At 39.6% G+C, this 23,808-nt stretch overlaps 1 protein-coding gene across 1 annotated transcript in view; it reads left to right on the top strand.

Moving 5' to 3' along the window:
- The first annotated feature begins 2,679 nt into the window (after positions 1 to 2,679).
- The window catches only part of LOC122797719 (fibrocystin-L-like), a 184,003-nt gene continuing 162,874 nt past the window's right edge, over positions 2,680 to 23,808 (top strand). Inside the window, exons 1-2 of the mRNA XM_044066250.1 lie at positions 2,680 to 2,798; positions 23,586 to 23,674. Of these exons, the coding sequence (XP_043922185.1) occupies positions 2,680 to 2,798; positions 23,586 to 23,674 (208 nt within the window). The remainder of the gene's footprint in view (positions 2,799 to 23,585; positions 23,675 to 23,808) is intronic.

Below are 23,808 nucleotides of genomic sequence, written 5' to 3'. Positions count from 1 at the left end.
AACATAATCCCATGTGCGATACAAAGATCTAAGTCATTAGAATTATATAAACCGTAAAAATAAACAACATAAAAAATGTATCTGTATATGTATATATGTATATATTTTTAAAAACCAAATATGTGAATATAAAATGTGAGTCAAGGTGCATCTAACAAATATATCCTAGCAAAACTCATGAAGTATAATCATATATCTGGGCTAAAACTATGATCATGTCAAAAATATATAAAATGCTTGCCAGAAATCCCTGCATAAAATACTTAAGCAATATAAAGAGCTTTAGTATATATGTGCACTCACTCTCTAAAATTGACTATTGTTAAAAAATCACTTGGCACTACGTCCTTTCAAAGGAGCCCTAATGCTAACATATTGATTCAGACCTGGTTCATAATGCACTTTAAGTTTAAAGATCCAGGAAAGTTCCACTAGTTCTAAATCATTAAAATTGTCTCCATCTCTTGAATTCGGTAAAACTGTTTGTAAGACTCTAAATACAAATGAATGTGTTGAGTTGTTAGAGACGTGTTTGGCCAAGGCATTCTTGGTATCACACTTTTTAACATCTAAAGCATGTTCCAACACCCTCTCTCTCAAAGTTCTAGTAGGCATTCCTACATAGAACACTGAACACCTCTGACAAGTAGCCAAATAGATAAGGTTCTTACTTTCACATGTAACAGTGTGATGGGGTTCGAACCTATAGTTCAAAACTGGATGCTCAAATTCTTGAACTGTAGTAATCAGAGTGCATATACTGCACTTATTACAAGGGAAGGTACCTGTTCTCATGTTCCTATTGGTACTTGAGTTCTTACTGAAAATATTTGATTCTATACACAATAGCCTGCTGAGATTCTTACTATTACGAAATGTATACGATGGTATGGAGCCCACCAATGCTGCTAACCGTTGATCAGTCAAGAGAACATGACAATTACTAGAAATGATGTCTTTAATGTGATGAATATCACTAGTATATCTGAGATTGATTCTTACTCTAGTTTTATCAAAGGGCTTCTTTCCATGGTGCCCAAACATTCTAGTACAATTTTCATTATTGGAAGTCTGCTCGTTATGTAAAATCTGGTTCTTAATCTTCCTAACCTTTTCTGCATCATAGCCTCTGCTCAAAAAGCATTGTTGTAAAAAATTACTCTGTTTGTTAAGTTCATCACTGTTGTGACATAACCTCTTGATTCTGATAAATTGACTTTTAGTTATGCTGTCAAACACATACCTAGGATGCATACTATTGAATTGAAGTAAAGTGTTTCTCCAACATTCCTTCCTAAAAATAGTTGTCTCAATCTTCTGATCTATGTTCTTATATAACCTCACATCTAAAAAATCTATGCTGTGTAAGGCATGATTTATTGTGAAACTCAAGAAATCAGTGGTAGATTCTAACTGCTCTACGAAGGTAAGAAGTTCCGCCACACTACCATGCCAAAATAAAAGAACATCATCCACAAATCGTTTATAAAGGCTAACTTTCCTAAAGCTATTGTGTGTAAATAAGAACATCTGCTCCCAATACAACATCACTAAATTCGCGTAAGTATTAGTACGGGGGGTGCCCATGGCTACCCCCCACTGCTGCAAATATAGTTGGTCCCTAAACTTGAAAACATTGTTGGTCAAAATAAGTTCCATGATGGCACACAATAGTCCCTCTTCACTAGTATTGAACTTCTGACTCTTATTTATAATATTCCTTAGAGCTTCTAGTCCAAAATTATTGGGTATGGCAGTGAACAAGTTTTTTACATCCAGGGTTACAAAAAGTAGTTCATCCATATTAGCATAGGAATAGTTGCTTAGACACTCAAGCAATTCATAAGTATCTTTTAAAATGGACGTTGCCTCACTAACTAAAGGTCTCAGTTTTTTCTCTAAAAAGACTGACAACGTTTCAGTGACCCAGCCTTGTCCCACTACTATAGGTCTCATAGGTGGTGGGAATAAGCCTTTATGTATTTTCGGCAAACCTTTAATGTATGGTGTTCGGGGTTTCTCAATGAAGAAGTATTGATATAAGTCGTAATCTATCTGCCTGCACATCAAGAACTCATATAACTCTTGATGTACTTTATAAATGATTTTAGTGAGTTCTAAGTAACTAATAGGTTTATAAGTAGTAGTTTCATTCAATAGTGCAAGCATCGCATCTACATATATATTGGTGTCTAATAGAACTATCGCTCCACCCTTATCTGCTGATTTAATCACCAGATTATTATTTCGTTTTAAAGAGTAAATCCTGTCCCATTCAGTAGTGTATGTATTAAAAAACAATGCATTATGTTTGAAATCATAATAATATTTGTACAAGTCATCTTCACAGATTTTCAAAAAACATTCAGCTACAGGTGTTAAAGCAGGCGTAAATGTGCTCTTTTTTCTTTTTTTCTAGCATGGTTGAAGGTAAGATCCACAGACAGAGATAGTCCTCAATATATGATACAGCAGTAATAAACACAGTACACCATCATTCACATAGATCGTTGAAAAGGCCACAGACAGAGACAGTCCTCAATATAAGGTACAGGAGTACTAAACACAGTACACCATCATTCACATAGATGGTTGACAGGGCCATTTATAAAGACAGTCCTCAGTATAAGGTACAAGAGTAATAAACACAGTACACCATCATTTACATAGATAGTTGAAATGGCCACAGACAGAGACAGTCCTCAGTATAAAGTACAAGAGTACAAAACACAGTACACCATCATTCACATAGATGGTTTAAAGGGCCACAGAGACCGTCCTCAATATAAGGTACAGGAGTACTAAACACAGTACACCATCATTCACATACATGGTTGACAGGGCCACAGATAGAGACAGGCTTCAATATAAGGTACAGGAGTACTAAACACAGTACACCATCATTCACATAGATGGTTGAAAGGGCCACAGACAGAGACAGTCCTCAATATAAGGTACTGGAGTACTAAACACAGTAGACCATCATTCACATAGATGGTTGTCCTGGCCACAGATAGAGACAGGCCTTAATATAAGGTACAGGAGTACTAAACACAGTACACCATAATTCACATAGATGGTTGAAAGGGTCACAGACAGAGACAGTCCTCAATATAAGGTACAGGAGTAATAAACACAGTAGACCATTATTCACATAGATGGTTCATTACAGAGTACAAATAAAGCTAAACAGGATAGATAAAGCGTCAAAGGATGTATCAAATCATTTGTATAGGATTATTCATTATTGTGCTAAAAGACACATTTAAGAATGGCTCACATACACAGGGAAATGTATAGGTAAATCCTAAACAAATTATTACAGGAAAAAAAATGTTTGCACTCTTTGGCATTCATACAGAACCATAGCCTGCAAGACAAGTCCAGGTTAAACCAGAAACAAGTTTCAAAAGTTGAGGATAATTCTAAGCTATTCTTTGACTAATCATGAATCTCAATGGAAACAATCAGCCATGTGTCATAATATCTTTTTAACAGCAAGGTGACCTCCAAACCTTAAGAAATTACTAACAGACAGGTAAATGAATGTTATGTCAATCTCAAAATATCAGGGGATAAACATTGCTCTCATATGCATTTAGGGAACAGAGTACTTTGAATCATGGAATACATGGTCACTGCAGCACTCAGTAAGATAAAGAATAACATCATGGCAATCTATACAGAAACAAGAGTGAATATGTTAAACTCATACAACTAATTCCCTGTATGATGTTGATAATGGGATATCTATCAGGAATTTTCTAATAGTCAGCAGAGGTTCCATTACATAAGGAAAAGCTCACATAAGTTTTCATTGCAGGGTCATGGAGTGAACCATATATGAACTAATTCAGAAAGACACATGTAATTTACTTCTCCTTGAGCAGGGCTACTATGCATTTGTCAAGGGTACAGCCTGTCTTATAAATCATATAACATGCTTTCTGAAGAGGTAACAGCAGTCCAGGATGAGCAATTGACCATGCACACAACATACTTGGACCAGGTTAAGCCCTTTCACACAACTCCCTGAAAGGAAATTACAGACAAGCGATGCATGCTGAATGTTAATGGGTCTATTATTCAGTGGGCAAAACACTGACTAGCAAAAGAACACATTTAATACATAGAGATTGTCTGATAGATTACGCTTAGCTAACCACTTTTGTCAAAATGGGTTCAGTACTGGGTCCAGTGCTCTTCAGGATTTTCTTCTCTGAAGTGTGTTTGGAGAGCAGCTATGGATGATGAAATATGCACATAACATCTCAACTGTCCAGATTTCCAAAGAATGTCCAAATTTTTGCCTCATATTTTTAGTCTATTCCTCAAAAAATTTGTGGTTTTATCAGAAATCAAGGAGTACAGCGGTCACTAGATAATGTCATAAATTTGAGTTTCAGACTTCATATCTTTCAGAAAATGTATGCCAATAAATCCTATTATTCTAGCAACTTTCTAAGTTTATAATTGAGATATTTAAAAGCTATCCCTATTTTTGGGCCTGTGTCCCCCATTATTTTAGGCTTATAGGTTCAAAGGTTCATAGATGTGCAGTAGACTAACGACCACTAGAGCCATTATAAGCCTAGCCATGCAACCCAAAGGTGACCCACAAATATGATTTATATATATGGAGTGATTTACTGACTGATTCTGTCCAAAGATAGGAAGACTGAAACTTAAATGGCTATCATTTAGTGAATTCATTTCTCACTTCTCACCATAGTTCTCAACCTCTTAGCACAAAAAACCTGAACAAAGCCAACAATGGGGGAATACAACCCCAAATTAGGTTCAAATTTCAAATACTGATCTTATAAACTTAGAAAATTGCTAGAATAAAAGGCTTTTGTTACCATTTAATTCTGAAGAATATGAAATCTGAAATTCAAATGCCTATTATTATTCAATAAATTCAACCTTCAGTGTTTTGTCACAAACATCCTGAAACCAAAGTTTATGAGGAACAGAACAAAAAATTCACAAGTGGTGGTGGCTAGGGACGTTAGGCTCTTTTTTTTTCCCTATACCCAGGGTACAGGGTTTGAGCACGAGTACCTCTAGCCACCAGGTGTATTATAAAGGGGGCATTCTCACACACACACACACACACACACACACACACACACACACACACACACACACACACACACACACACACACACACAATTTTTTCTACTTAACAGAATTACTAGGAAGGAACATTTTGGAAATGCTGCAGTTTGGCAGATACTAATGGCCAAATATTCTTTTATTTGAAAGTATGTATCATCACAGAAATCTCAGCAATGCTTTCAGATTTTGTTATAAAGCTTTCAGAAAAAAAAACACTTGTTTAATAGATGTGTATTTGCCTGTATGAGCTAGTTAACTCTACATGCAATGAAATGACAGTATGTTAAGTGGTTAGATGTAGGTCTGTACTTGTCAATACTATGTATGTTTGTTATAACTATTAAAATGTGAAAATATGGGACTTGAGAAATAAATACTAATTTTTCTAATTCTAAAACAATATGATTCTGATATTTACAGAGTTTCTCTGTCAGAATATGTTGCAGTATGTGCATAGTTAATATGTAATGTTAGGTTAGGTAAGGAATGTACCTAACAAGACATCTGCAGCAGCTGGAAAGGTGACAGAAGTACCTCACAAAGAGGATTACTGGCCTCAAACAAATGCCCTACACTGACCGCCTCAAAAAACTCCAGCTTTACTCTGTAGCATATCACCTACTCCGAGGTGATCACTTCTGTGTCTCTGCTCGACAGTGTCACAGGAAAATAACTTTCTTGGGTGGCATAAGCCAGGGAACCTTGTTGGCTAGGCTTACGTAGGCCCTTGGGCCGATAGCCTAGTACCTACATACGAACCTATGTAACAAATGATGCAATACTTAGTAACCTAACACCTATGTAAACCTTCTGGTAGTACCTACCAGTACAAGACTATAGCCATAAAACAGTTTGAAATTTGAGGGCATCTAGTATATTTATAGGGAAAGTGTTCTTTCTGGGAAATGCATATGATTTTTAATTCTTATACAATGCTAACTTTGAAATTATATAATTACTTCCTTGACAGCATTCTCCATTTTGAGCTTTCCAGTCACAAAGTGAGAGTAAAATAGTCAGTTATGGCGCATTTAACATAATATAGACAATAACTTTAACAATGATAAAATAAAAAGTTAAAAAAAATGCAAATAGGCAAAACTACCTGCACTTTCTCACCACCGTTAAATATATTAACAATGAGACTGTATGCCATCATGGGAAAAGGCATTTCCCTGTTACTTCACAATAACAAAACAATGCAGGATTCTGTTCAAAGTCGATACTAACTTAATTAGGCAATCCTTATCAATTCTGATGTGACTTTGTAGAGATAACCTTAGAAAGTCTGACTGTTATAGAGGAATGAGTGATTTTACCTACTGGTGTGGTGTCAGTGTAATGCAGATATTTTCGGAACGTGTTTCAGTCTTGTCTATGAAAGAAAATCATATATACATTTCTTTACAGAAAGCAGGCATAATGCAGTTTTGCATACTCTAACACTGACATTCTTGTACTAGCATGCATTTGGCACCCATTTATAGGAAGGAATATCAAAATTGCTGTTTGAAAGATGAGTTTCAGGAAATTATACTTTGATCTTCATTTCTCATCAGCTCCTAAAGCTAGCATTCCAACTACAAGGATTTAAATATCTCTCAACAATGAAGTCAGTTGAACCATTCTACCTTTGTCACTTTGTAAAGTTTTAGTTGTTACCTCCTTATAGTAACAAGCGTCCAAGTTATGAGATAATATATGCTTTTTTACCCTGGTGTAATGCCAGTTTAATGTGTTTATATTTTGTACATGTATTTCATTTTCTGTCCTGAAAATATGTGATATATTCACTTCACTTGGTACAATGCAACTGTGCAAGGCAAGCTGTTGTATCTATGCAGTGCTTAAACACACACACACACACACACACACACACACACACACACACACACACACACACACACACAAAATCCAAGCAGAAGAAGTTACGTCCATTTGAATGGAAAGCAACATTTAATAGCTTACATCCACACCGACAAGCTCCTTTTGAATAGAAGCAGCTTAAATCCAAATTGAATGGAAAGCAGCATTTAATACCTTAAAACCGACAAGCTCTGTTTGAATGGAAAGTAGCATTTAATACCTTAAATCCAAATCGACAAGCTCCGTTCGAATGGACTTGAATGGAAACAGCTTAAATCCAAACTGACAAGCTCCATTCGAATGCACTTGAATGGAAGCAGCGACATGCTCATTCCACATAACGTCCAGATAACAGAGAAAGCCAGCATTTGAACAGAGTTTGCCCAGCCAGAAATGTGTGCAGGCATTTGAACAGAAGCCCGCTTGCAGCAGTTGAAGCTTTCCCAGCCAGAAATTTGTGCAGATTTAATTCCGATAGGCTGGTAGCACCAACGGTGCTGACGTCATCACGCACGGGATGACGTCAGCCAAAACAACGCAAAACTTAAAAATTAAGTGGAAAAAAACAGAAATGATGGAGTGTCACTTGGGAATCATGGCATTACATCATTTGGACCCCAAAACTCTGTAAAAACCGAGTAATTCGGGATGGTTGGGAGGTATGGTAGTGAGGGGTGAGCAACAAGAGCAGAGCAGTCATCTGTAATGATTCAAAGCTTTTCTTTTTAAAGCCCATCTTCTGTACCTATTCCACAGATACTCAAAGAAAAGCATGTAGTTATCCTTTGCAAGGGGTGCCAGCTGCTTCTGTGAGTGACATAACCTTCAGAAGGCCCTGACCCCATGCCTTGTAACTAGCGTCTCTATATGTTTTTCAGTCTCCACCAGGGATTCTCATGTGGAGTTTCTACCCTTTATATAGCCATCCACGATATACCCCTAAGAAAGGCAAGCAGGCAAACCCTTGTCACTCCTCCCCCCTCCCCACCAGCTCTGCCAGTGCCCAAGCTAATAACTGATCTAAGTTCATGTGTGTCATAGCTAGGGCTTTATCCCACTATACCTTGGAGTGGACATAATGTCATACTTGTCAGCATCATGTATTAAGCAGATAGAAGATAAAAATATCTGAATTTTTCTGGAATTTAAGAGTTGTGGTAAATTGGGTTGCATACTACTATAACAGAGTTCTATGCTAGGAATTATTTTGGAGTTCAAGGACAAGTTTGTTAGAGAAATAAGAATTTACTTGTTAAATCTGTACTTACTTTTAAGAAATCTTGATGGAGGTTATCAGTTCCTTGATTGGGTCAGGTAGTTTCTGTAGTAGGTGATTTATTAAGGCAGTGCAATGGAGGGGGAAGGGGAATGGATATAGTTTCATAGGTTCATAGATGACTGCTAGGCTAATGGCACAAGAGCCTTTACAAGCCTAGCCAATAATACCCAGGATATGACAATATTATATCTTAATTCCCAGATATGGGAATTGGGAGGTATCAGAGTAGTGGGTCTTTGGGTGTTGGAGCAATAAGTCATTTTACAGCCTACATCTGTCCATAAGGGATATGGGCAGTACCCCAAGAGTGAATTTACAGTTTATCCTATCTATTTATCCAAATTCTTTTTGAAGAGAGTGATGGACATGCTTTGTTTTACAGAAATGGGAAGTTTATTTCATAGACGTGATAGCTTTTGGGATACGACTCTGTCTCTCCAGCAAGTTCTGTTAGAGTCACAAATAAGATTTAGGTTCATGGGACACATTGCCCTTGCATAATTGTTCTTGCGAATATATAATATTTTCATCAGGGCTGGATCAGAGCCTTCTAGGTCAAACATAAGTCCCCTCTCTATAAGCGATATAAGACGGAGTAAAGGGATAAGGCCTTTACTCGGTCTGCATAGAACATGTGTTTTAATCTTTGTATTTTTTTAAAGAGAACTCTCTGGGGTCACTACACTTGGTGTATGTGCCTGGTTAGGTACATGCAGAAGGGAGCATTGTACTGGATTATGGATCTGATGAGGGCCAAGCACAATGACACCATGACTTCCTTTGATCTTTGATGCCATGCCTTTACTTATAAATTGGCAACATGGAAGGATTTACTCACTAATGTAGCTACCTGGTGGTCAAAGTATAGATTACCATCTATCTGTGTTCCTAGGTCCCTCACCACATGGTCTATTTTTAGGGGTGTGCAATCAATATTATAATTTGCAGGGATATCTCATTTACTGAAGGGTGTGAATATGCAATTTTTAGCATTTAGTCTCAGGCCGTGGTTTTGGCACCCATAGTTTCTCATTTTAAGGCCTGTTTGTAGGATGTCAACATCATCCGGGGATTCAGTGATTGTACCCAGCTTACAGTCGTCGATGAACCTAGTGAACCAGTGTCCCCCAACATTGGTCTTCACTTCAGAGAAGTATATACCTATACATATAAATATATATAGCAGGTGACTCCTTGTTTTCTAATACTGCTGGAAAATATTGGAACATGTTGCCATCAGATCTAACGGTACTTCCTCCTTCCCACTCTTTAAACAAAGGCTGAAGCAACATCTTAAACACACTGGTTATGTCCTTGCTGTTACCCTAATTGTCTGCATTCTCTTTTGCCATTTTCTCTATACTGCCTCCCCTCACCTTTTAACACTACTTACCCCTGGGTAGTGGTAACTGTCTTAAATTATTGTTGCAAATAGGAGATGAATTAAACTGTGAACATACTGTAAACAACCTCACATATCTTAATGTAAGAGTATCTTATTCCTTTCAAGGTTTTGTGTTTCATAATTAGCATACTTCTCTTTAGCTAAGATTCTCTAATTATTTTTAAACTAATTTTTTCTTTATATTTGTGTAACTAATTCTTTTTCAATATTGTGTTTGCTTAAATAGTATGACTTTGTAACTATTGTTCTCTCATTTATTTTTATCATACATTTTTTTCTCTTATATTTGTACATTATAAACTTTTAAATGTTACTGTGGAGCTTTTCTCCCTGGGCCTCTGCTGAAATTGGAAATATGCCCAGTTGGACTAGCCCGGTTAACAAATGTAAAATAAAATAAAATAAATAAAATAATACCAAACAGCAACACTGAGCCCTGTGGAACACCACTAGTAACAGGTTTCTTACAGGAAGTGGATTCACCTATCCAGATAACGTGTCCTGTCAGTGAGCCAGCTGGCTATCTATCTGATGATGTATGGGTTTATGTCTAACTCAGCAAGTTTTTCTATGATCCCTGAGTGTGGGATTATGTCAAAAGCTTTGGCAAGGTCTAGATAAGTGGCATGTACTGTTTTAGCCTCATCTATGGCCCTGCTGACTTACTCGAAGAAGTCCACCAGATTGAGCAGGCATGACCTCCCTCTGACAAAGCCAAATTGGGTCTCGTCCAGTTTTTGGAGATTTCCTATGTTGTTATTGTTCAGGTCCATGATAATTCTCTCCATGACCTTGCAGGTAAGACTGGTCAAACTTATGGGTCTGTAGTTCCCTGGGTCAGTTGATGGCCCCCCCTTGTGCAGAGGGACAACTGTTGCAGTCCTCCATTCCTCTGGGACAAAGCCCATTCAGAGGCTGTGATTAAAGAGAGTTTCTAATGGCCCTGATAGATTCTGTTTTAAGCTATTTAAGAAGCATCCTGGAATGTTGTTGTGACCCATGGAGGCTGTGTTTATGGCTTTAGCAAGTGCAGTAAGGACCACTTCCCTTGTAATGACTGGTAGGGAGATGGTAGGGATGATTGCAGGTATTTCTTTGGGTGTGGTATGAGGTGATAGTGGGGAGAAGTTTGAACTGAACTTGTTAGCCAGCAGGTTTGCTAAAGTTTCAGTCTGTGTGTAAGTGTTGCCATTCATGATTAACTTGGCACATTGCTGAGCATTTCCCCTGAGGTTACGGACATAATTAAAAAAGCCTTATGGTTATCTTTCACCTGGGATGATATATTTGCCTCATAGTGTGCTTTGGCAGATTTGACCAGCTCTCTAATTTGTTTCTTAAGACTAGTGAGTATCCTTTTGCACTGATTTGTCTCTTCCTCCTTGGCTTTGGAGAGGATTTTTTACTTTTGTTAAATAACCTATTTATTCTAGGGGTCCACCAGGGTGGTTTATTTTTGCCAGTAATCATAGGTTTGACTCAGACAGGTACTGCCTCCTCTGTGCAGCTATGAATGTGGTTGTACAGTGCTTTTATGTAGAGTTCAGAGTAGGACTCAGTGTCATCTAGGTTTGGAGGTGCTTGGAAGTTTAATAAGTTGTCACTTGAGGTAATTGGCCTTAGCAAAGTTCTTAACAGGTTTGGAGCTTGATGGGGGTTCTGGATTAGTTTTAATACTAAAGGAGTTCATTTTTGTGGTCAGATGTTACCAGGGAGGAGTTAATGCATGGAAGAGAGCATCCTCACCTCTTGTTTGTGAGTATTAGGTGTAAGACACCCATCTCCATGGCACAACAAGATGGAGGTCTGACTGCAGACTAGATGCCCCTAGTTCAGCTACTATCTCAGGTGCTGGGGGATCCAGGTGGGAAAGGGTGTAAGATACCTCTGAGCAAGTGAATTATAGATTGTATAAGTCTCTCAGTTTATGGAAGAGTATATGAAATAATCTTGCTCATGTTCTGAAGAGAAGAAGTTGAAGTTGTATTATCCTAATTACAAATAAAATGGTGCCTTGAAAGAAAGTTTTAAACTGTTGTGCACAGAAAGATTAGATGTAGTAGTTGTTATCTGTAGTTGATTTCTCATTTTTGTAGTTGTAGGACATGAGTAAATGTTGTCATATATTTAATGGTTCATCTTGCCTTAATCAGATAAGAATTTTCTTGGACATACAAAGATCTGTTGTTGTTTTTTTTTCTTTTTGATAGGATGAACTACTAGTGACTTTTATTTCATATCGTTGCTTCTTTTCCATGTGAGAAATTTATAGGTAGATTGAGACAATCTGTAATAGAAAGGCATCCTATTCTTAATTAATTTCTCTGCCTTTCAGCCTTTGTGTACCAGTTTAAGCTCCAGCTCCTCATGGTCCTGAACTAGATAAAATGGTCATATAATAATAGGTTTACCATCAAATAGTTGAAGTGCAGTTGTGTGACTGTCTGGAATACCGAACTGAAATGTCGAAAGCTGAAATAATTTTCCTCCCTAATATCGAACATGGTAAAACTATTTTGGGAGTTGTGTGCGAAAACCCATTAGCCATCTGGGACATAAAACAGGAATAGGGTTTTGGCATTGTAGATTTGCTAAAGTTGTATTCGACATTACGAAATCCTGAAAATATAATTTCGAAGAATGTCGTTTGCACAACTGCACTTCATCTATTTGATGGTAAACCAAATAATGTATGAATGAATAAATTAATAAAATGAATAAATATAATAGCTGTTGCTTTCCAGTTATAAACTTTGTTTCTGTGAATTAGATTTGATTTTAAATCTCAATCCTTGGATATTTCTTTTAAATGATTCTTCTTTTCATGTTTGGGGAGATCCAGAAAACAAAATGGTGAGATGGAATTTTTTTTCCTCATTTGGCTGCCAAACAAAAGTCTCTTTCTCTAACTGCTGTATCAGTTAATCTCCACAGTAAATTTACCTAAACAGATTTTAATTCAGTACATTAGAAGTAGAATAAATGAATTAATAAATCATTTGATATGACTCAGAATTTATATTGACATGTAATATTTTAAACTAGTCATAAATTCCCTTATAACTATATTTAGCCAAGAATTAACAGCATTCCAAACCCTTGGTGCTTCTTTTCCTAATGCTACATGCCAGATATCCTAAAACAAAGCTAGGATACAAACTTACACTGGTGACAGATAACAAAATTTAAGTTAGTTATATTCACTAAGGTATTTTGTGTAACTGCTTTCTTTATCTGACTAGCTCAAGCTGTTAAGATATTGTTGTGAAAAGATGAAGTTCATATACAGAGGCAGTAGAAGTATACAATTTTTTTATTAAATGTACCAACATTTTTAGCAAAATACCCCAAAGATAATATGCGCTAAGAGGTTATATCAACTCCATTTAAAAGAATAATAAGAGATCTAAGTCTAAGACACAAGATTTTGATTCAGGATGCAAAAATATGGTGTTGACCCACACACGGTTCTACAATGAAGCATCGAAACTGAAAACCAGGAGGGCAAAAATCTCCTTTTTTCTTGTTTTTTTGTATGTAGGCAGGCCTCCCATTCCCCCAAATTTATAAATATCATATCTATAGTTGCACCAAATCGATGAAGCTAGCAATCTTCCTAAAAAGTGAAACATTGCCAGGGCACACTTAGAAATTGCACTAGAAATTATTTCCAATGGTGAAAAGAGTTTTGGCCTTATGACATTTGTCATTTCTGTTTCTTTTTTTCTATAGATTACTAGCACTCAAGGAATCTCTCTTCAAACACAGTGGCGGATCCAGGAATTTGCAAAGGGGGGGGGGGCGCAGTCTGGTCAGTCAACTACCGGGGTGGAAGCAGGAAAGTGGAACACTAGGCACCACCACAGTGCATGAGTCAGTGGTGAACCATCTCACTTAAGACCAACTTACCTACATACAGGCAGCACTGCAGAGTTCTCTGGTTCCCACAAGGGAGTGGAAACTGACAGTAGTCACCCCTACCTTTTCACGGGTTAGGGCAAGTCTAACCTGCCCAAGCCACAAAAACTCAAATTCACCCAGGCAATAGTTCAGCTTTCCCCTTCACCACAGCTATTACATATCCAATTCAACCATAGAACAGTACGGTGCTTAACTACACTGCCGCATCTCTGTCATGTGCATACATTCTACAGACATTGCTATGCTAAACTTACACACTTACACTCCCCAAAATCAGGGAGAGACTTAATATTAGAAAAGGCTATAAAGTACTTAGCATGCTTTTCTTGAATATGAAGTGAATGGACAGCTTGCACCTGTCACCCTTAGGTTTTTGTATACTGGCCAAGGCTCTTGCCAGCCCCATAGTGCCTTTTTTAGGCAAGGCTCAAAGGACAAACCCACCTCCATAGACAACCCAAGGATAAAAAAAGTAAAGATGCGCTACTCAGTGCCAGAAGTCTAAACCTCTGCACGAGGCTCTCCTCAGTATGGAGAAAATCGATGTCTGTGCAGTAACAGAAACCTGGTTCAAGGCTCCTGAGAGCACCCCAGCACTACCAGGTTATAACTCATACCATGCGTTTCGGCCCCAAAACTAGGACCAAAGCACAAAAGGAGGGGGAGTACCTATATTCAAAGACACCTACACCTCCAGGTTAGTGGCACTGCATGAAGCATCGGAAACCATCCATGTGCAACTAACAGCGGGCAAAACTGCCTTTCAGTTTGTAGCCCGCTACAGAACACCCTCCCTATTACAGGAACCCCACTTGGCATTCCTGAGAACACTGGAGAATATGAAGGTCTCTCCAAACACTATGTTATTGGGTGACTTCAACTACCCAAACATTGACTGGGAAAACTACTCAAGCCCAAACACCCTTGGCCAATGGTTCCTTGAATTTATACCAATGAGGAATTGGCCTCTGGTGTGGAACATTGGTCGCCCATGTTAATGACCAGGTCTAGGATATTACTGCCCCTGGTGGGGGTGTGGATAAGCTGATCCAAGGCATTGTAATTTATGAATTCCAGAAAACGTTGAGCAAAGGAGTTTGTATGAGTAGTTTTCCCAATTAATGGTGGGGTAGCTGAAACTGCCCATTATTAGGGTGTTGGATTGCACCCTAATATTTTCCAGTGTATCAAAAAATGAGGAGTGGGAATCCTGGGGCATGGCGGGGGATCTGTAGCAAGCTACAATTTGGATTGCGGTCTTGCCCAAAGTTAGTTGCACTTGGAAAATCTTGGATGCATTATGCTGAGCAACTAGCCTGGAGGTGTGGCTATCCTTAATGAATATGGACACTCCTCCGCCTTTAGTGTTTCAGTCCAGGTTAGGTGGCCGAAAGGTGTGGTATGAATTATAGCCTGGTAATGCAGGGGTGCTCTCTGGAGCCTTGAACCAGGTCTCTGTCACTGCACAGATGTCTATGTTCTCCATTTTAAGGAGTGCCTCGAGTGAGTGCATTTTGAGGTTTAGACTTCTAGCATTGAGTAGCATTACCCTCAGATTTTGCTTGCTTGTACCTGTTACGGTGGTGAATTTGTCATTTGAACCTTGCCTAAAAAAGGCACTATAGGAGTGGCAAGAGCCTTAGCCAGTATCCGAATCGAAGGCGACAGGTGCAAGCCATCTCTGGCAAAGCATCGTGGTCTGTCAATCATATCATCCCAGGCAGACAGATACTGGATCCCCTTAGAATGACACCAGAAGCTTAGCCAATTGTTGAAGTCAATGCTTTTGTCCTTGTACTGTGGTATAATTCTGGGTGATGGCAGGATGTTACTCAGGGCTAGGGTCATACCTGCCTGGGTTACAACATCAGAGTGCTCCTCCATGTCTCTTTTGATGTAGTCCATGGAGGTATGTCTCAGGTCATTCACACCAACATGGACAATGACAAAGTCATATTTGAACTTGTTGTGAAGTGAACTGAGTGTGTGCATTATGTAGCGGATCTTGGCACCCGACAGGCAGCTGACAATAACTTTCTCCTTATTTAGCCTTGTGAGTGGAACATCAGTGTGCCTGACTATAGAGTCACCTATGACTAGTGTGTTGGATACATTGTTATGCCTTATGGACTGTGGTTGAGTAGCACACTGAGTTTGTGGGCTATCTGTCATTTGGGTTGTGTTGGGGGGTGGAGGTTGCTTGTATTTCTGCTTTGGAGGTCTCTGTTGCTTGAGGAGATTTTTATTGGGAGCCTCCACGAATGTAGGTGTGTGTTTTGTGTTTCTATGTATGTGCTTTGGTGGTGTAGGTTTTGAGGGACTATGTGATGAGCATGGTGTGGTGCAAGTGTTTACCTTCTCCATTTGACTGTCTGGTCCAGTCTTGGGTGAAGACAGCTTTGCTTCCAGTTTGGCTATATAAGTGCATCTTCTCACAGGTTGTAGTGTTGGGTGGTAGGAGAAGAGGGTTGTCTGTGTACATGAGGCAATTGCTGGGTTGCCTCAAGATGCCCAGATTCATCAGATAGACAGGAGAAAACACTGGGAGCTGACCCTTAGACATGCCTGGATAGGTGCTTATTTATTAAGTACTAAAAACTGTTTCTCTAGACAAGTGAGGAAAGTTGAGTGCTGTAGTAATTTGTAGCTTATTTAGTGCTTACAATGAATTCTGAGCAAGTGCTGAGCTGAAAGAAACAGATTTGAGTGCTAAAACTAAAAAAACTGGTTAGTTCTAAGGGAAAATTTGAACAGCAGACTTTATGGCGCCGAGAATAGTTTAACCATAGCTAAGCGGTGATGCATAAAGTGTATTTTTTTAATATAACAGTAGCATTTGAGCAAACTGATTTAAACCAATTAACCAATAAAAGCTAAAACTGAGCTCCGTTCCAGCAGTCTTTGATCAGACATAACTGCACACTCCTGTCGGGATGGCTTGCACCTGTCACCCTGGGCTTCCGGATATTGGCAAAGGCTCTTGCCACCCCATAGTGCCTTTTTTAGGCAAGGCTCAAATGATAAACCTACCACCCTAGAAAACAAAAATGGAAAAAAACTAAGGGTAATACTGCTCAATGCCAGAAGTCTAAACCTCAAGATGCACGCCCTCGAAGCCCTCCTCAGTATGGAGAACATCGATGTCTGTGCTGTGACTGAAACCTGGTTCACGGCTCCTGAGAGCAACCCAGCACTATCAGGTTATAGCTCATATCATGCGTTCCGGCCCCAAAATCCAGACCGAACCACAAAGGAGGGTATCCATATTCATAAAGGATACCCACACCTCCAGGTTAGTGGCAACGCACGAAGCATCGGAGACCATCCAGGTGCAATTAACCATAGGTAAAACTGCCCTACAGTTTGTAGCATGCTACAGACCACCCTCTCAAACTCAGGAAACCCACACAGCCTTCCTGAAGACACTGGAGAGTATGAATGTCTCTCCAAACACCATCATATTGGGTGACTTCAACTACCCAAACATAGACTGGGAACATTACTCAAGCCCCAACACCCTAGCCCAAAGGTTCTTGGAGTTCATAAACTCAAATGTTATGGAACAACTAGTCACCATTCCCACAAGAGGAGAAAATGTACTAGACCAGATCATCACAAACATGGGGACAAAATGCTCCACACCGGAAGTATATCCCTCATTGGTGAGATCAGACCATAAATTAATCTCACTGGAGATCCACATCCCGCCCCCAACCCCAGCAAAAAAGACCACAGTGAAGAACTTCTCAAAAGCAAACTTCACACTTCTTAAGACTGGAGTGGTATCCTTCAAGGCCCCAGAGCCAGTGGAAACCACAACCCACGCTGCTGAAACCCTTACAAATGCCTTCTACGAGTACCTCCAGGAATGTATGGATCAAGCAATCCCTAATAAAATCAAGACCCTTTCCACCAAAGGCAGGCGCCCGGTCTGGTGGACCCCAGCCATAAACAAACTCTACAACAAGAGGAGAAAGCTACTACATGACAGAGCAAAATCCCTAAAAGGGAAGGCATCTCTGATCAATACTAGCAAAAAACTACGATCACTCATAAAATCATCCAAGGCCAACTTTGAGAGAAAAATCGCTAAAGACACAAAAGACAATCATAAGGCCTTCTTTAGCTATGTTAGAAACCTGGGTGGAAACTCCCAGATATGCTCAGAATTTAGTCCAAAATGATACAAAAATCACTGAACCCATAGACATTGCCAACATACTGGCAGACAGGTTCAGTGCAAATTTCTCCCCTCCCTCCAAAAGGAGAAATATCTATCCCACCAGAGCCTAGCCTCCCAAACATCTCAGATGCCCAGGTGAGAGCTGCTCTCTCTAAAGCAAAAAACACAGCATCAATGGGACCAGACGGTGTCCCCGGCTGTGTGCTACACGAACTCAATGAGGAACTAAACCCACACATAAGGCTGCTGTTTAATCTTAGCCTTACTACAGGATACGTACCCAAAGAATGGCGTGACGGCAACTGTGGTCCCACTCCACAAAGGCGGTGCTTCTACGGACCCTGAAATTACCGCCCCATAAGCTTGATGAGCCTTGTCTGCAAAGCTATGGAGAGGATCATAATGGAACTCATAAATAAAGACATTGGGGACCTACAGACACTGGATCCTACCCAATTTGGCTTTGTCAAGGGCAGATCCTGCCTCTTGAACTTGGTCGACTTTTGAAACAGTCACTAAGGCCATTGATGAGGGTAAGGCAGTTCACACAGCCTACCTTGACCTAGCAAAAGCGTTCGACACAATACCCCACTCTGGCATCATAGAAAAGCTCACCAGCTTAGATGTAAACCCATATGTCACAAGATGGGTTGCAAACTGGCTCAAGGACAGAACCCACAGGGTTAGAGTTGCTGGTGCCATGTCAGACTCTAAGCCGGTCACGAGCGGTGTCTCACAGGGCTCAGTCCTGGGCCCCCTCTTGTTCGACATTTATTTTTCTGAAGTGCAGGCAAACATAGGGGGATTGTGGCTGACAAAATTTGCAGATGACTGCAAACTGGGCGCCATAATTGACACTCCATCAGACACAGACATCCTCCAGAGAGGTCTCATAGAAATGGATTACTGGTGCCAGAGCCATGGCCTTAAGCTAAATGCCAAAAAATGTATAGTCATACCCTTTGGCAAAAATAAGGTAACCCCTAATTACCACATAGGTGGTAATCCATTAAACACGGAAGAAATTATCAGGGACCTGGGGACCCAAGTTGACAGTAACCTCTCTTTTGACACTCACATTGCCAAAGTGGTTAGGAAGACCTTCTACATTGCCCACCTGATCATGAAGGGATTCACGTCCAGATCAGGAGAGGTCATTGTACCCCTGTACTCTTCACTTATCAGACCAATGATTGAGTACAATGCCCCATTCGGAATGTACCTTACCCGACACCTGCAGCAATTGGAAAGACCCCAAATAATTTCTCACCAAAAGGATAAAGGGGCTCAAACATATGTCATATGCTGCCTGACTGAAGAAACTCCATCTCTATTCAGTCGCATACCGTCTGCTCAGAGGTGATCTGTGCCTGACATACAAGGCCATGTCCAACCCGGAATTAATGGACATGCTCCACTTCAAAAAATCCAAATCCACCAGAGCCACGAGAGCAAGAGACTTAAACCTCAACACGGATATAAATAGGACATGCTGGAGGGACAGATTCATCACCCAGAGACTCCTTACACTTTGGAACAGAATCCCAGTCCATGTGAGGCAGAGCCCCCTCACTGACTCTGTTCAAGAGAAATCTTGACGAGTGGATGGGAGATCGTAGGTTTACCCCGGGAATCATCTCTGTGTCACTGCTGGACAGAGGCACAGCAAACTAATGGGTATAGTATTCTCATCCTAAGGGGTGGTGAAAGCCACACACACTCTGGCTAGGCTTATAAATGCCCTAGGGCAGATAGCCTAGTATGAACCTATGAACCTATGAACTAGGGTGCAGGGGAACCTTCTCCAAAAAAACGATGGCCTGGATTAGTGCTCAAGTTATACAAACAAAGCTAGATTCAGCAAGTCTGAATCTAGTCTATGCTACAGCAAACAAGGCATACCAATTTCAGAAAGAAACAGTTAAAATAAGCAGGCACAATACGCTTTAACCAGAAACTCCCAGCTCAGAAGGGCAGAATCTACCCTCTCCTCCTACAGGAGTGCAGACTACACCTTCTTAATGTAAAATAACTGGCCCGAAACCCAAGTGCTTAAACCAGAACTAATACACTTTTAGAATAACAAACAGTAAGGCTTCAATCAGCAACTCCCAACTTAGAAGGATGTAAGCTACCTGTCCTGCCACAACAGTGCAGACCACAAACCTTCTTAATGTAAAACAACTGGTCTGAAGCCCAAGTGCTTAAACCAAAAGGCTTAGAATAACAGTTACAATTTGATCAGGCCACTACCAAGCAGTAATAAATGCAGCAGAATAAATACAAGTGAGTACTTTTAAAATGAGGCAAAAGCAAAATAAAGTAGGAAGAAAGACAAATACAGTAAAAGGAGATTGATAAAGTGCATGTTTTTGTTAGCAAAGTGCAAGGAGAGAGGAAATAGGAGCAGAAGATATGTCAAGGATAAGAATCTAAGTGGGTTGGCCTTCTCAAATGTTCTCTCTGTATTAAGTAGAGTGAACACTAGACTGGGAGGGGTGTCCCAGATCAAATTTACAGTAGGGGTGGGCAACTGCAAAGCCACCAACTATAATAACACCACATGAATAGGGTGGGAGGGATGGAAAAACAGTTTCAGGACAGATGAGAAACAGAAAACAATGCCAGAAATATATATAAAATAATTCAGTCGGGCAATCAGTCAGGCAAAATTAAGACAATGCAGAACTCTGAAAGGTTAAAATGCCAAGAAATATACTTCTCAATCAGCGATATATTTCCAGATTGTTTGAGAATCACACTTCAGCCAGAACACCATGAGTTTCCAACAGTGTATGCAAGAATTTACAAACAGAAACTATATTTTAAATCAGCAAGCCTTGAAGCAATCAGACAACATAAAAGTTGTTAGACCAGTTATATAAACTCCTCCACAGGAATGGAGGGAAGCAGTTTCAGGACAGATGAGACACAGAAAACAATACCAGAAAATATATAACATAATTCAGTCAGGCTATAAGCAAGGGCATGGCATTTGGGTCCAAGGAGGTCATTGTTCCTCTGTATTCAGCCCTTATCAGACTAATCATTGAGTACAACTCCTCATTCAGTATGTACCTGACCAAGCATGTGCAGCAAGTGGAACACCCAACACCCACAGAGGTTTCTCACAAAAAGAATACAGGGCATTAACAGCATGTCCTATGCAAATTGCCTCAAAGCCCTAGCTCTATATTCTGTATCCTATAGACTGTTGAGAGGCAATCTATGCCTGTCAAACAAGGCATCCCTGAATCCTGCTCTGGTCGACCTTTTGCATATCAGGAAAGCTAACTGCATCAAATCTATTTGATTTAGAGACTTAAATCTTGCTTGTGACATAAATAAGACATGTTGCGGGACACGAGTCTCAGGGAATTTTTCTTCTTTGGAACATGCTTTTTATCCATGTCAAGCAGAGGTCTTCCCTAACATAACTTGGACCAGTGAATTTGAAATCAGAAATTCACCCCTAGTCTAGCATTAGCATCTCTAATAGAGAGAAGCAGCCTGTACATCATGTCCTAGTTTACATATATCCCTTAAAATAATCTCTAAGGTACAAAACTTGTGGGATACATCTGGGATGCATGGCTAGCGTTATAAAGGCCCAGTGTTAGTTAGCCTAGTATACACATGAGTAGTCCCAGCAATTACGGCTTATTTTACTATGTACTTCTCCGATATCTTATTATAAAAAGTAATGAAATAAAATTGGTCTCTCAATTTCTTATTGAAAGAAAGCCAATGGAGAAAAATAAAGGTGAAGGGAAACAAGAAATCCAGCATTGATACCCAGAAAAGTTATGCCCATGCCAGACAATATTGTACATGTCCACAGATAATCAGTGGTATCAGTATTTATTCTGAATACATTTCACACTTACACTGCCCTTGAGTGCCAGGCTGAATACAAGCTACTGTGATACTTCAAACTGGAAAAGATGTACTCACACTGTCCATGACATATAAGTGCTATCACAAAACATATGAACAGAGGCATACATGCACACACTTATCAGCAGGGAATTCGGGGAGGAGACCCTTCACCTATATAATGTTATTTAGCTGTTGGATGAAACCAGAGCATATGTATAAGCCCACACGGACAGAGGACGGGCATGTAAACTCCACACAATAGAAGCTACAGCTAAGGACTAACCAAAGCTATTCGTTTTGAGATAGCAAATATAATAACGGCCCAGCTCTACTAATGATCTGTTACTTCCACACACATCTTGCTCCTGTCGGGCAACTAAAGATAGTAACATATGCTGTGGAATAATGATGCTTGTGACAGAAAATAAAATAAATTATGGCCAATTTCTTACAGTTAAATAGACGACAACCCCTTACTCACCACCTCAGAGACAAGCAATGAGCCATAGCGATGTTGATTTTACAATCATTTTAGCAAATGGATTGGCTGACAATAATTGCATCACACCAGCCCAAACACAGAAGACATGTCAATTTGTATATTCACAACGGACTTTGCACCCATCGATTATATACAGGTGACTGTACTCCTGAGAATGTAGAGAAAATGTAATTAAATGTCAGAAAAAAATCCATCTTACTTTACTGCTGTTGCAATGCCAGACTGCTGCCAACCCAACCCATTATTTATAGCTACATCCCCTTCAGTTTATTTAAACATGAATTGCTTTTCTATTTTCAGTCTAAGCAGTGGGGTATATGCTTAAAATCTTGTTCCTATTTGTTGTTCTTTGTCATCCATTAGTTTACGCTTTATTCTGAATTATTGAAAAGCGGTGGGCTGGTGGCAAAGTAAATCATATCAAAGCAAAAAGGTGATCTCTGCTGAAAACGTATTAATGTGCCACAAATATGTTGCTTAAATGAAATTCAGCGATTGCAAAGTAAAGAAATGAATAATGATCACTGAAACACGTTTCCTTGGAAAACTAAGTTCGACGACAAAATAAACTCCTTCACAACAGTTGCAAGAAAAGACGTTCCGGGTTATAAGCACCACGAGGAATGTAAACAAACCCTCGGCATTGCTGACATCATGTTGTGGGCGGCTGCGTGCATGCACTGGGGTTCTGATGTCAGTATGCGGGCGGGGAAAAATAAAAAAAAAGTAAAAAAATAAACTAAATTCTTTAATAGTCGCCGTAACGTGAGGAAAAGGGCGACAACAGCGGTCAGTTCTTAACTGAGATATGCAGTGTATATTTCAGTAGGCTTTTCCTGTACGTTGCAAGGTAAGGAAGTATGAGTTAGACGTATGCGTATTGTACAGGTACCTATGGCGGTTGTAATATAGTCTCTTCGGTATCTAGTTGTTTAAACACAAAGTTGAAAAAGGGGCCGGCGCGCACCCATGCCTAAATCCGCCACTGAAACATGTGTAGGGAAGCTCCCACAGACACACGCAAACACACACAAACACACACACACACACACACACACACACACACACACACGCAAACATACACAAACACACACACACACACACATACACACACACACACACACACACACACACACACACACACACACACACACACACACACACTTACCTCACTGATGCAGAAATTTCCAGCAGTGTAAACTAATGAATAAATTATTTCTTTGCAGTTTTTTACCTGCTATTAAATATTGCTAATTTTTTTCCTGGTTTTATGGGTTTCACTGTTATTGAACTGACTGTAACTGTTATAATGCTTGTCTAGTCAATTATTTTATTCTATGTTTTGGGTAGTTAAGCCTGCCAAAAGAAATAGTAGTTCAAAGAAATGCGTAAACATAATTCAGAAGTTTATTTTTCTTTCTTTTTTAAGGAATTGGTCTGATACATCCTTCTGGGAGGCTTCAGCTCTGAACAACTACACAGTTCCCAAAGCAGGATCAACTGTGATTATTCCAGCAGGTAAAAAAAGTCTCAACCATCTTGAAAGAAAATTATTTCTCAATCTGTATTCTTAAAATTAACACTTATGTGAAGACTGTCTATGAAAAATCCTGATTCAAGAAGCATGAAAGTATACAAAGAAGTTGTTTACC

Source organism: Protopterus annectens, chromosome 3.part1 (assembly GCF_019279795.1).
Source record: "Protopterus annectens isolate FY-2018-M chromosome 3.part1, PAN1.0, whole genome shotgun sequence".
NCBI classification, from domain to species: Eukaryota; Metazoa; Chordata; order Ceratodontiformes; family Protopteridae; genus Protopterus; species Protopterus annectens.
Note: the sequence above shows the minus strand (reverse complement) of the source record. Positions and strands in the feature narration are given on the sequence as shown.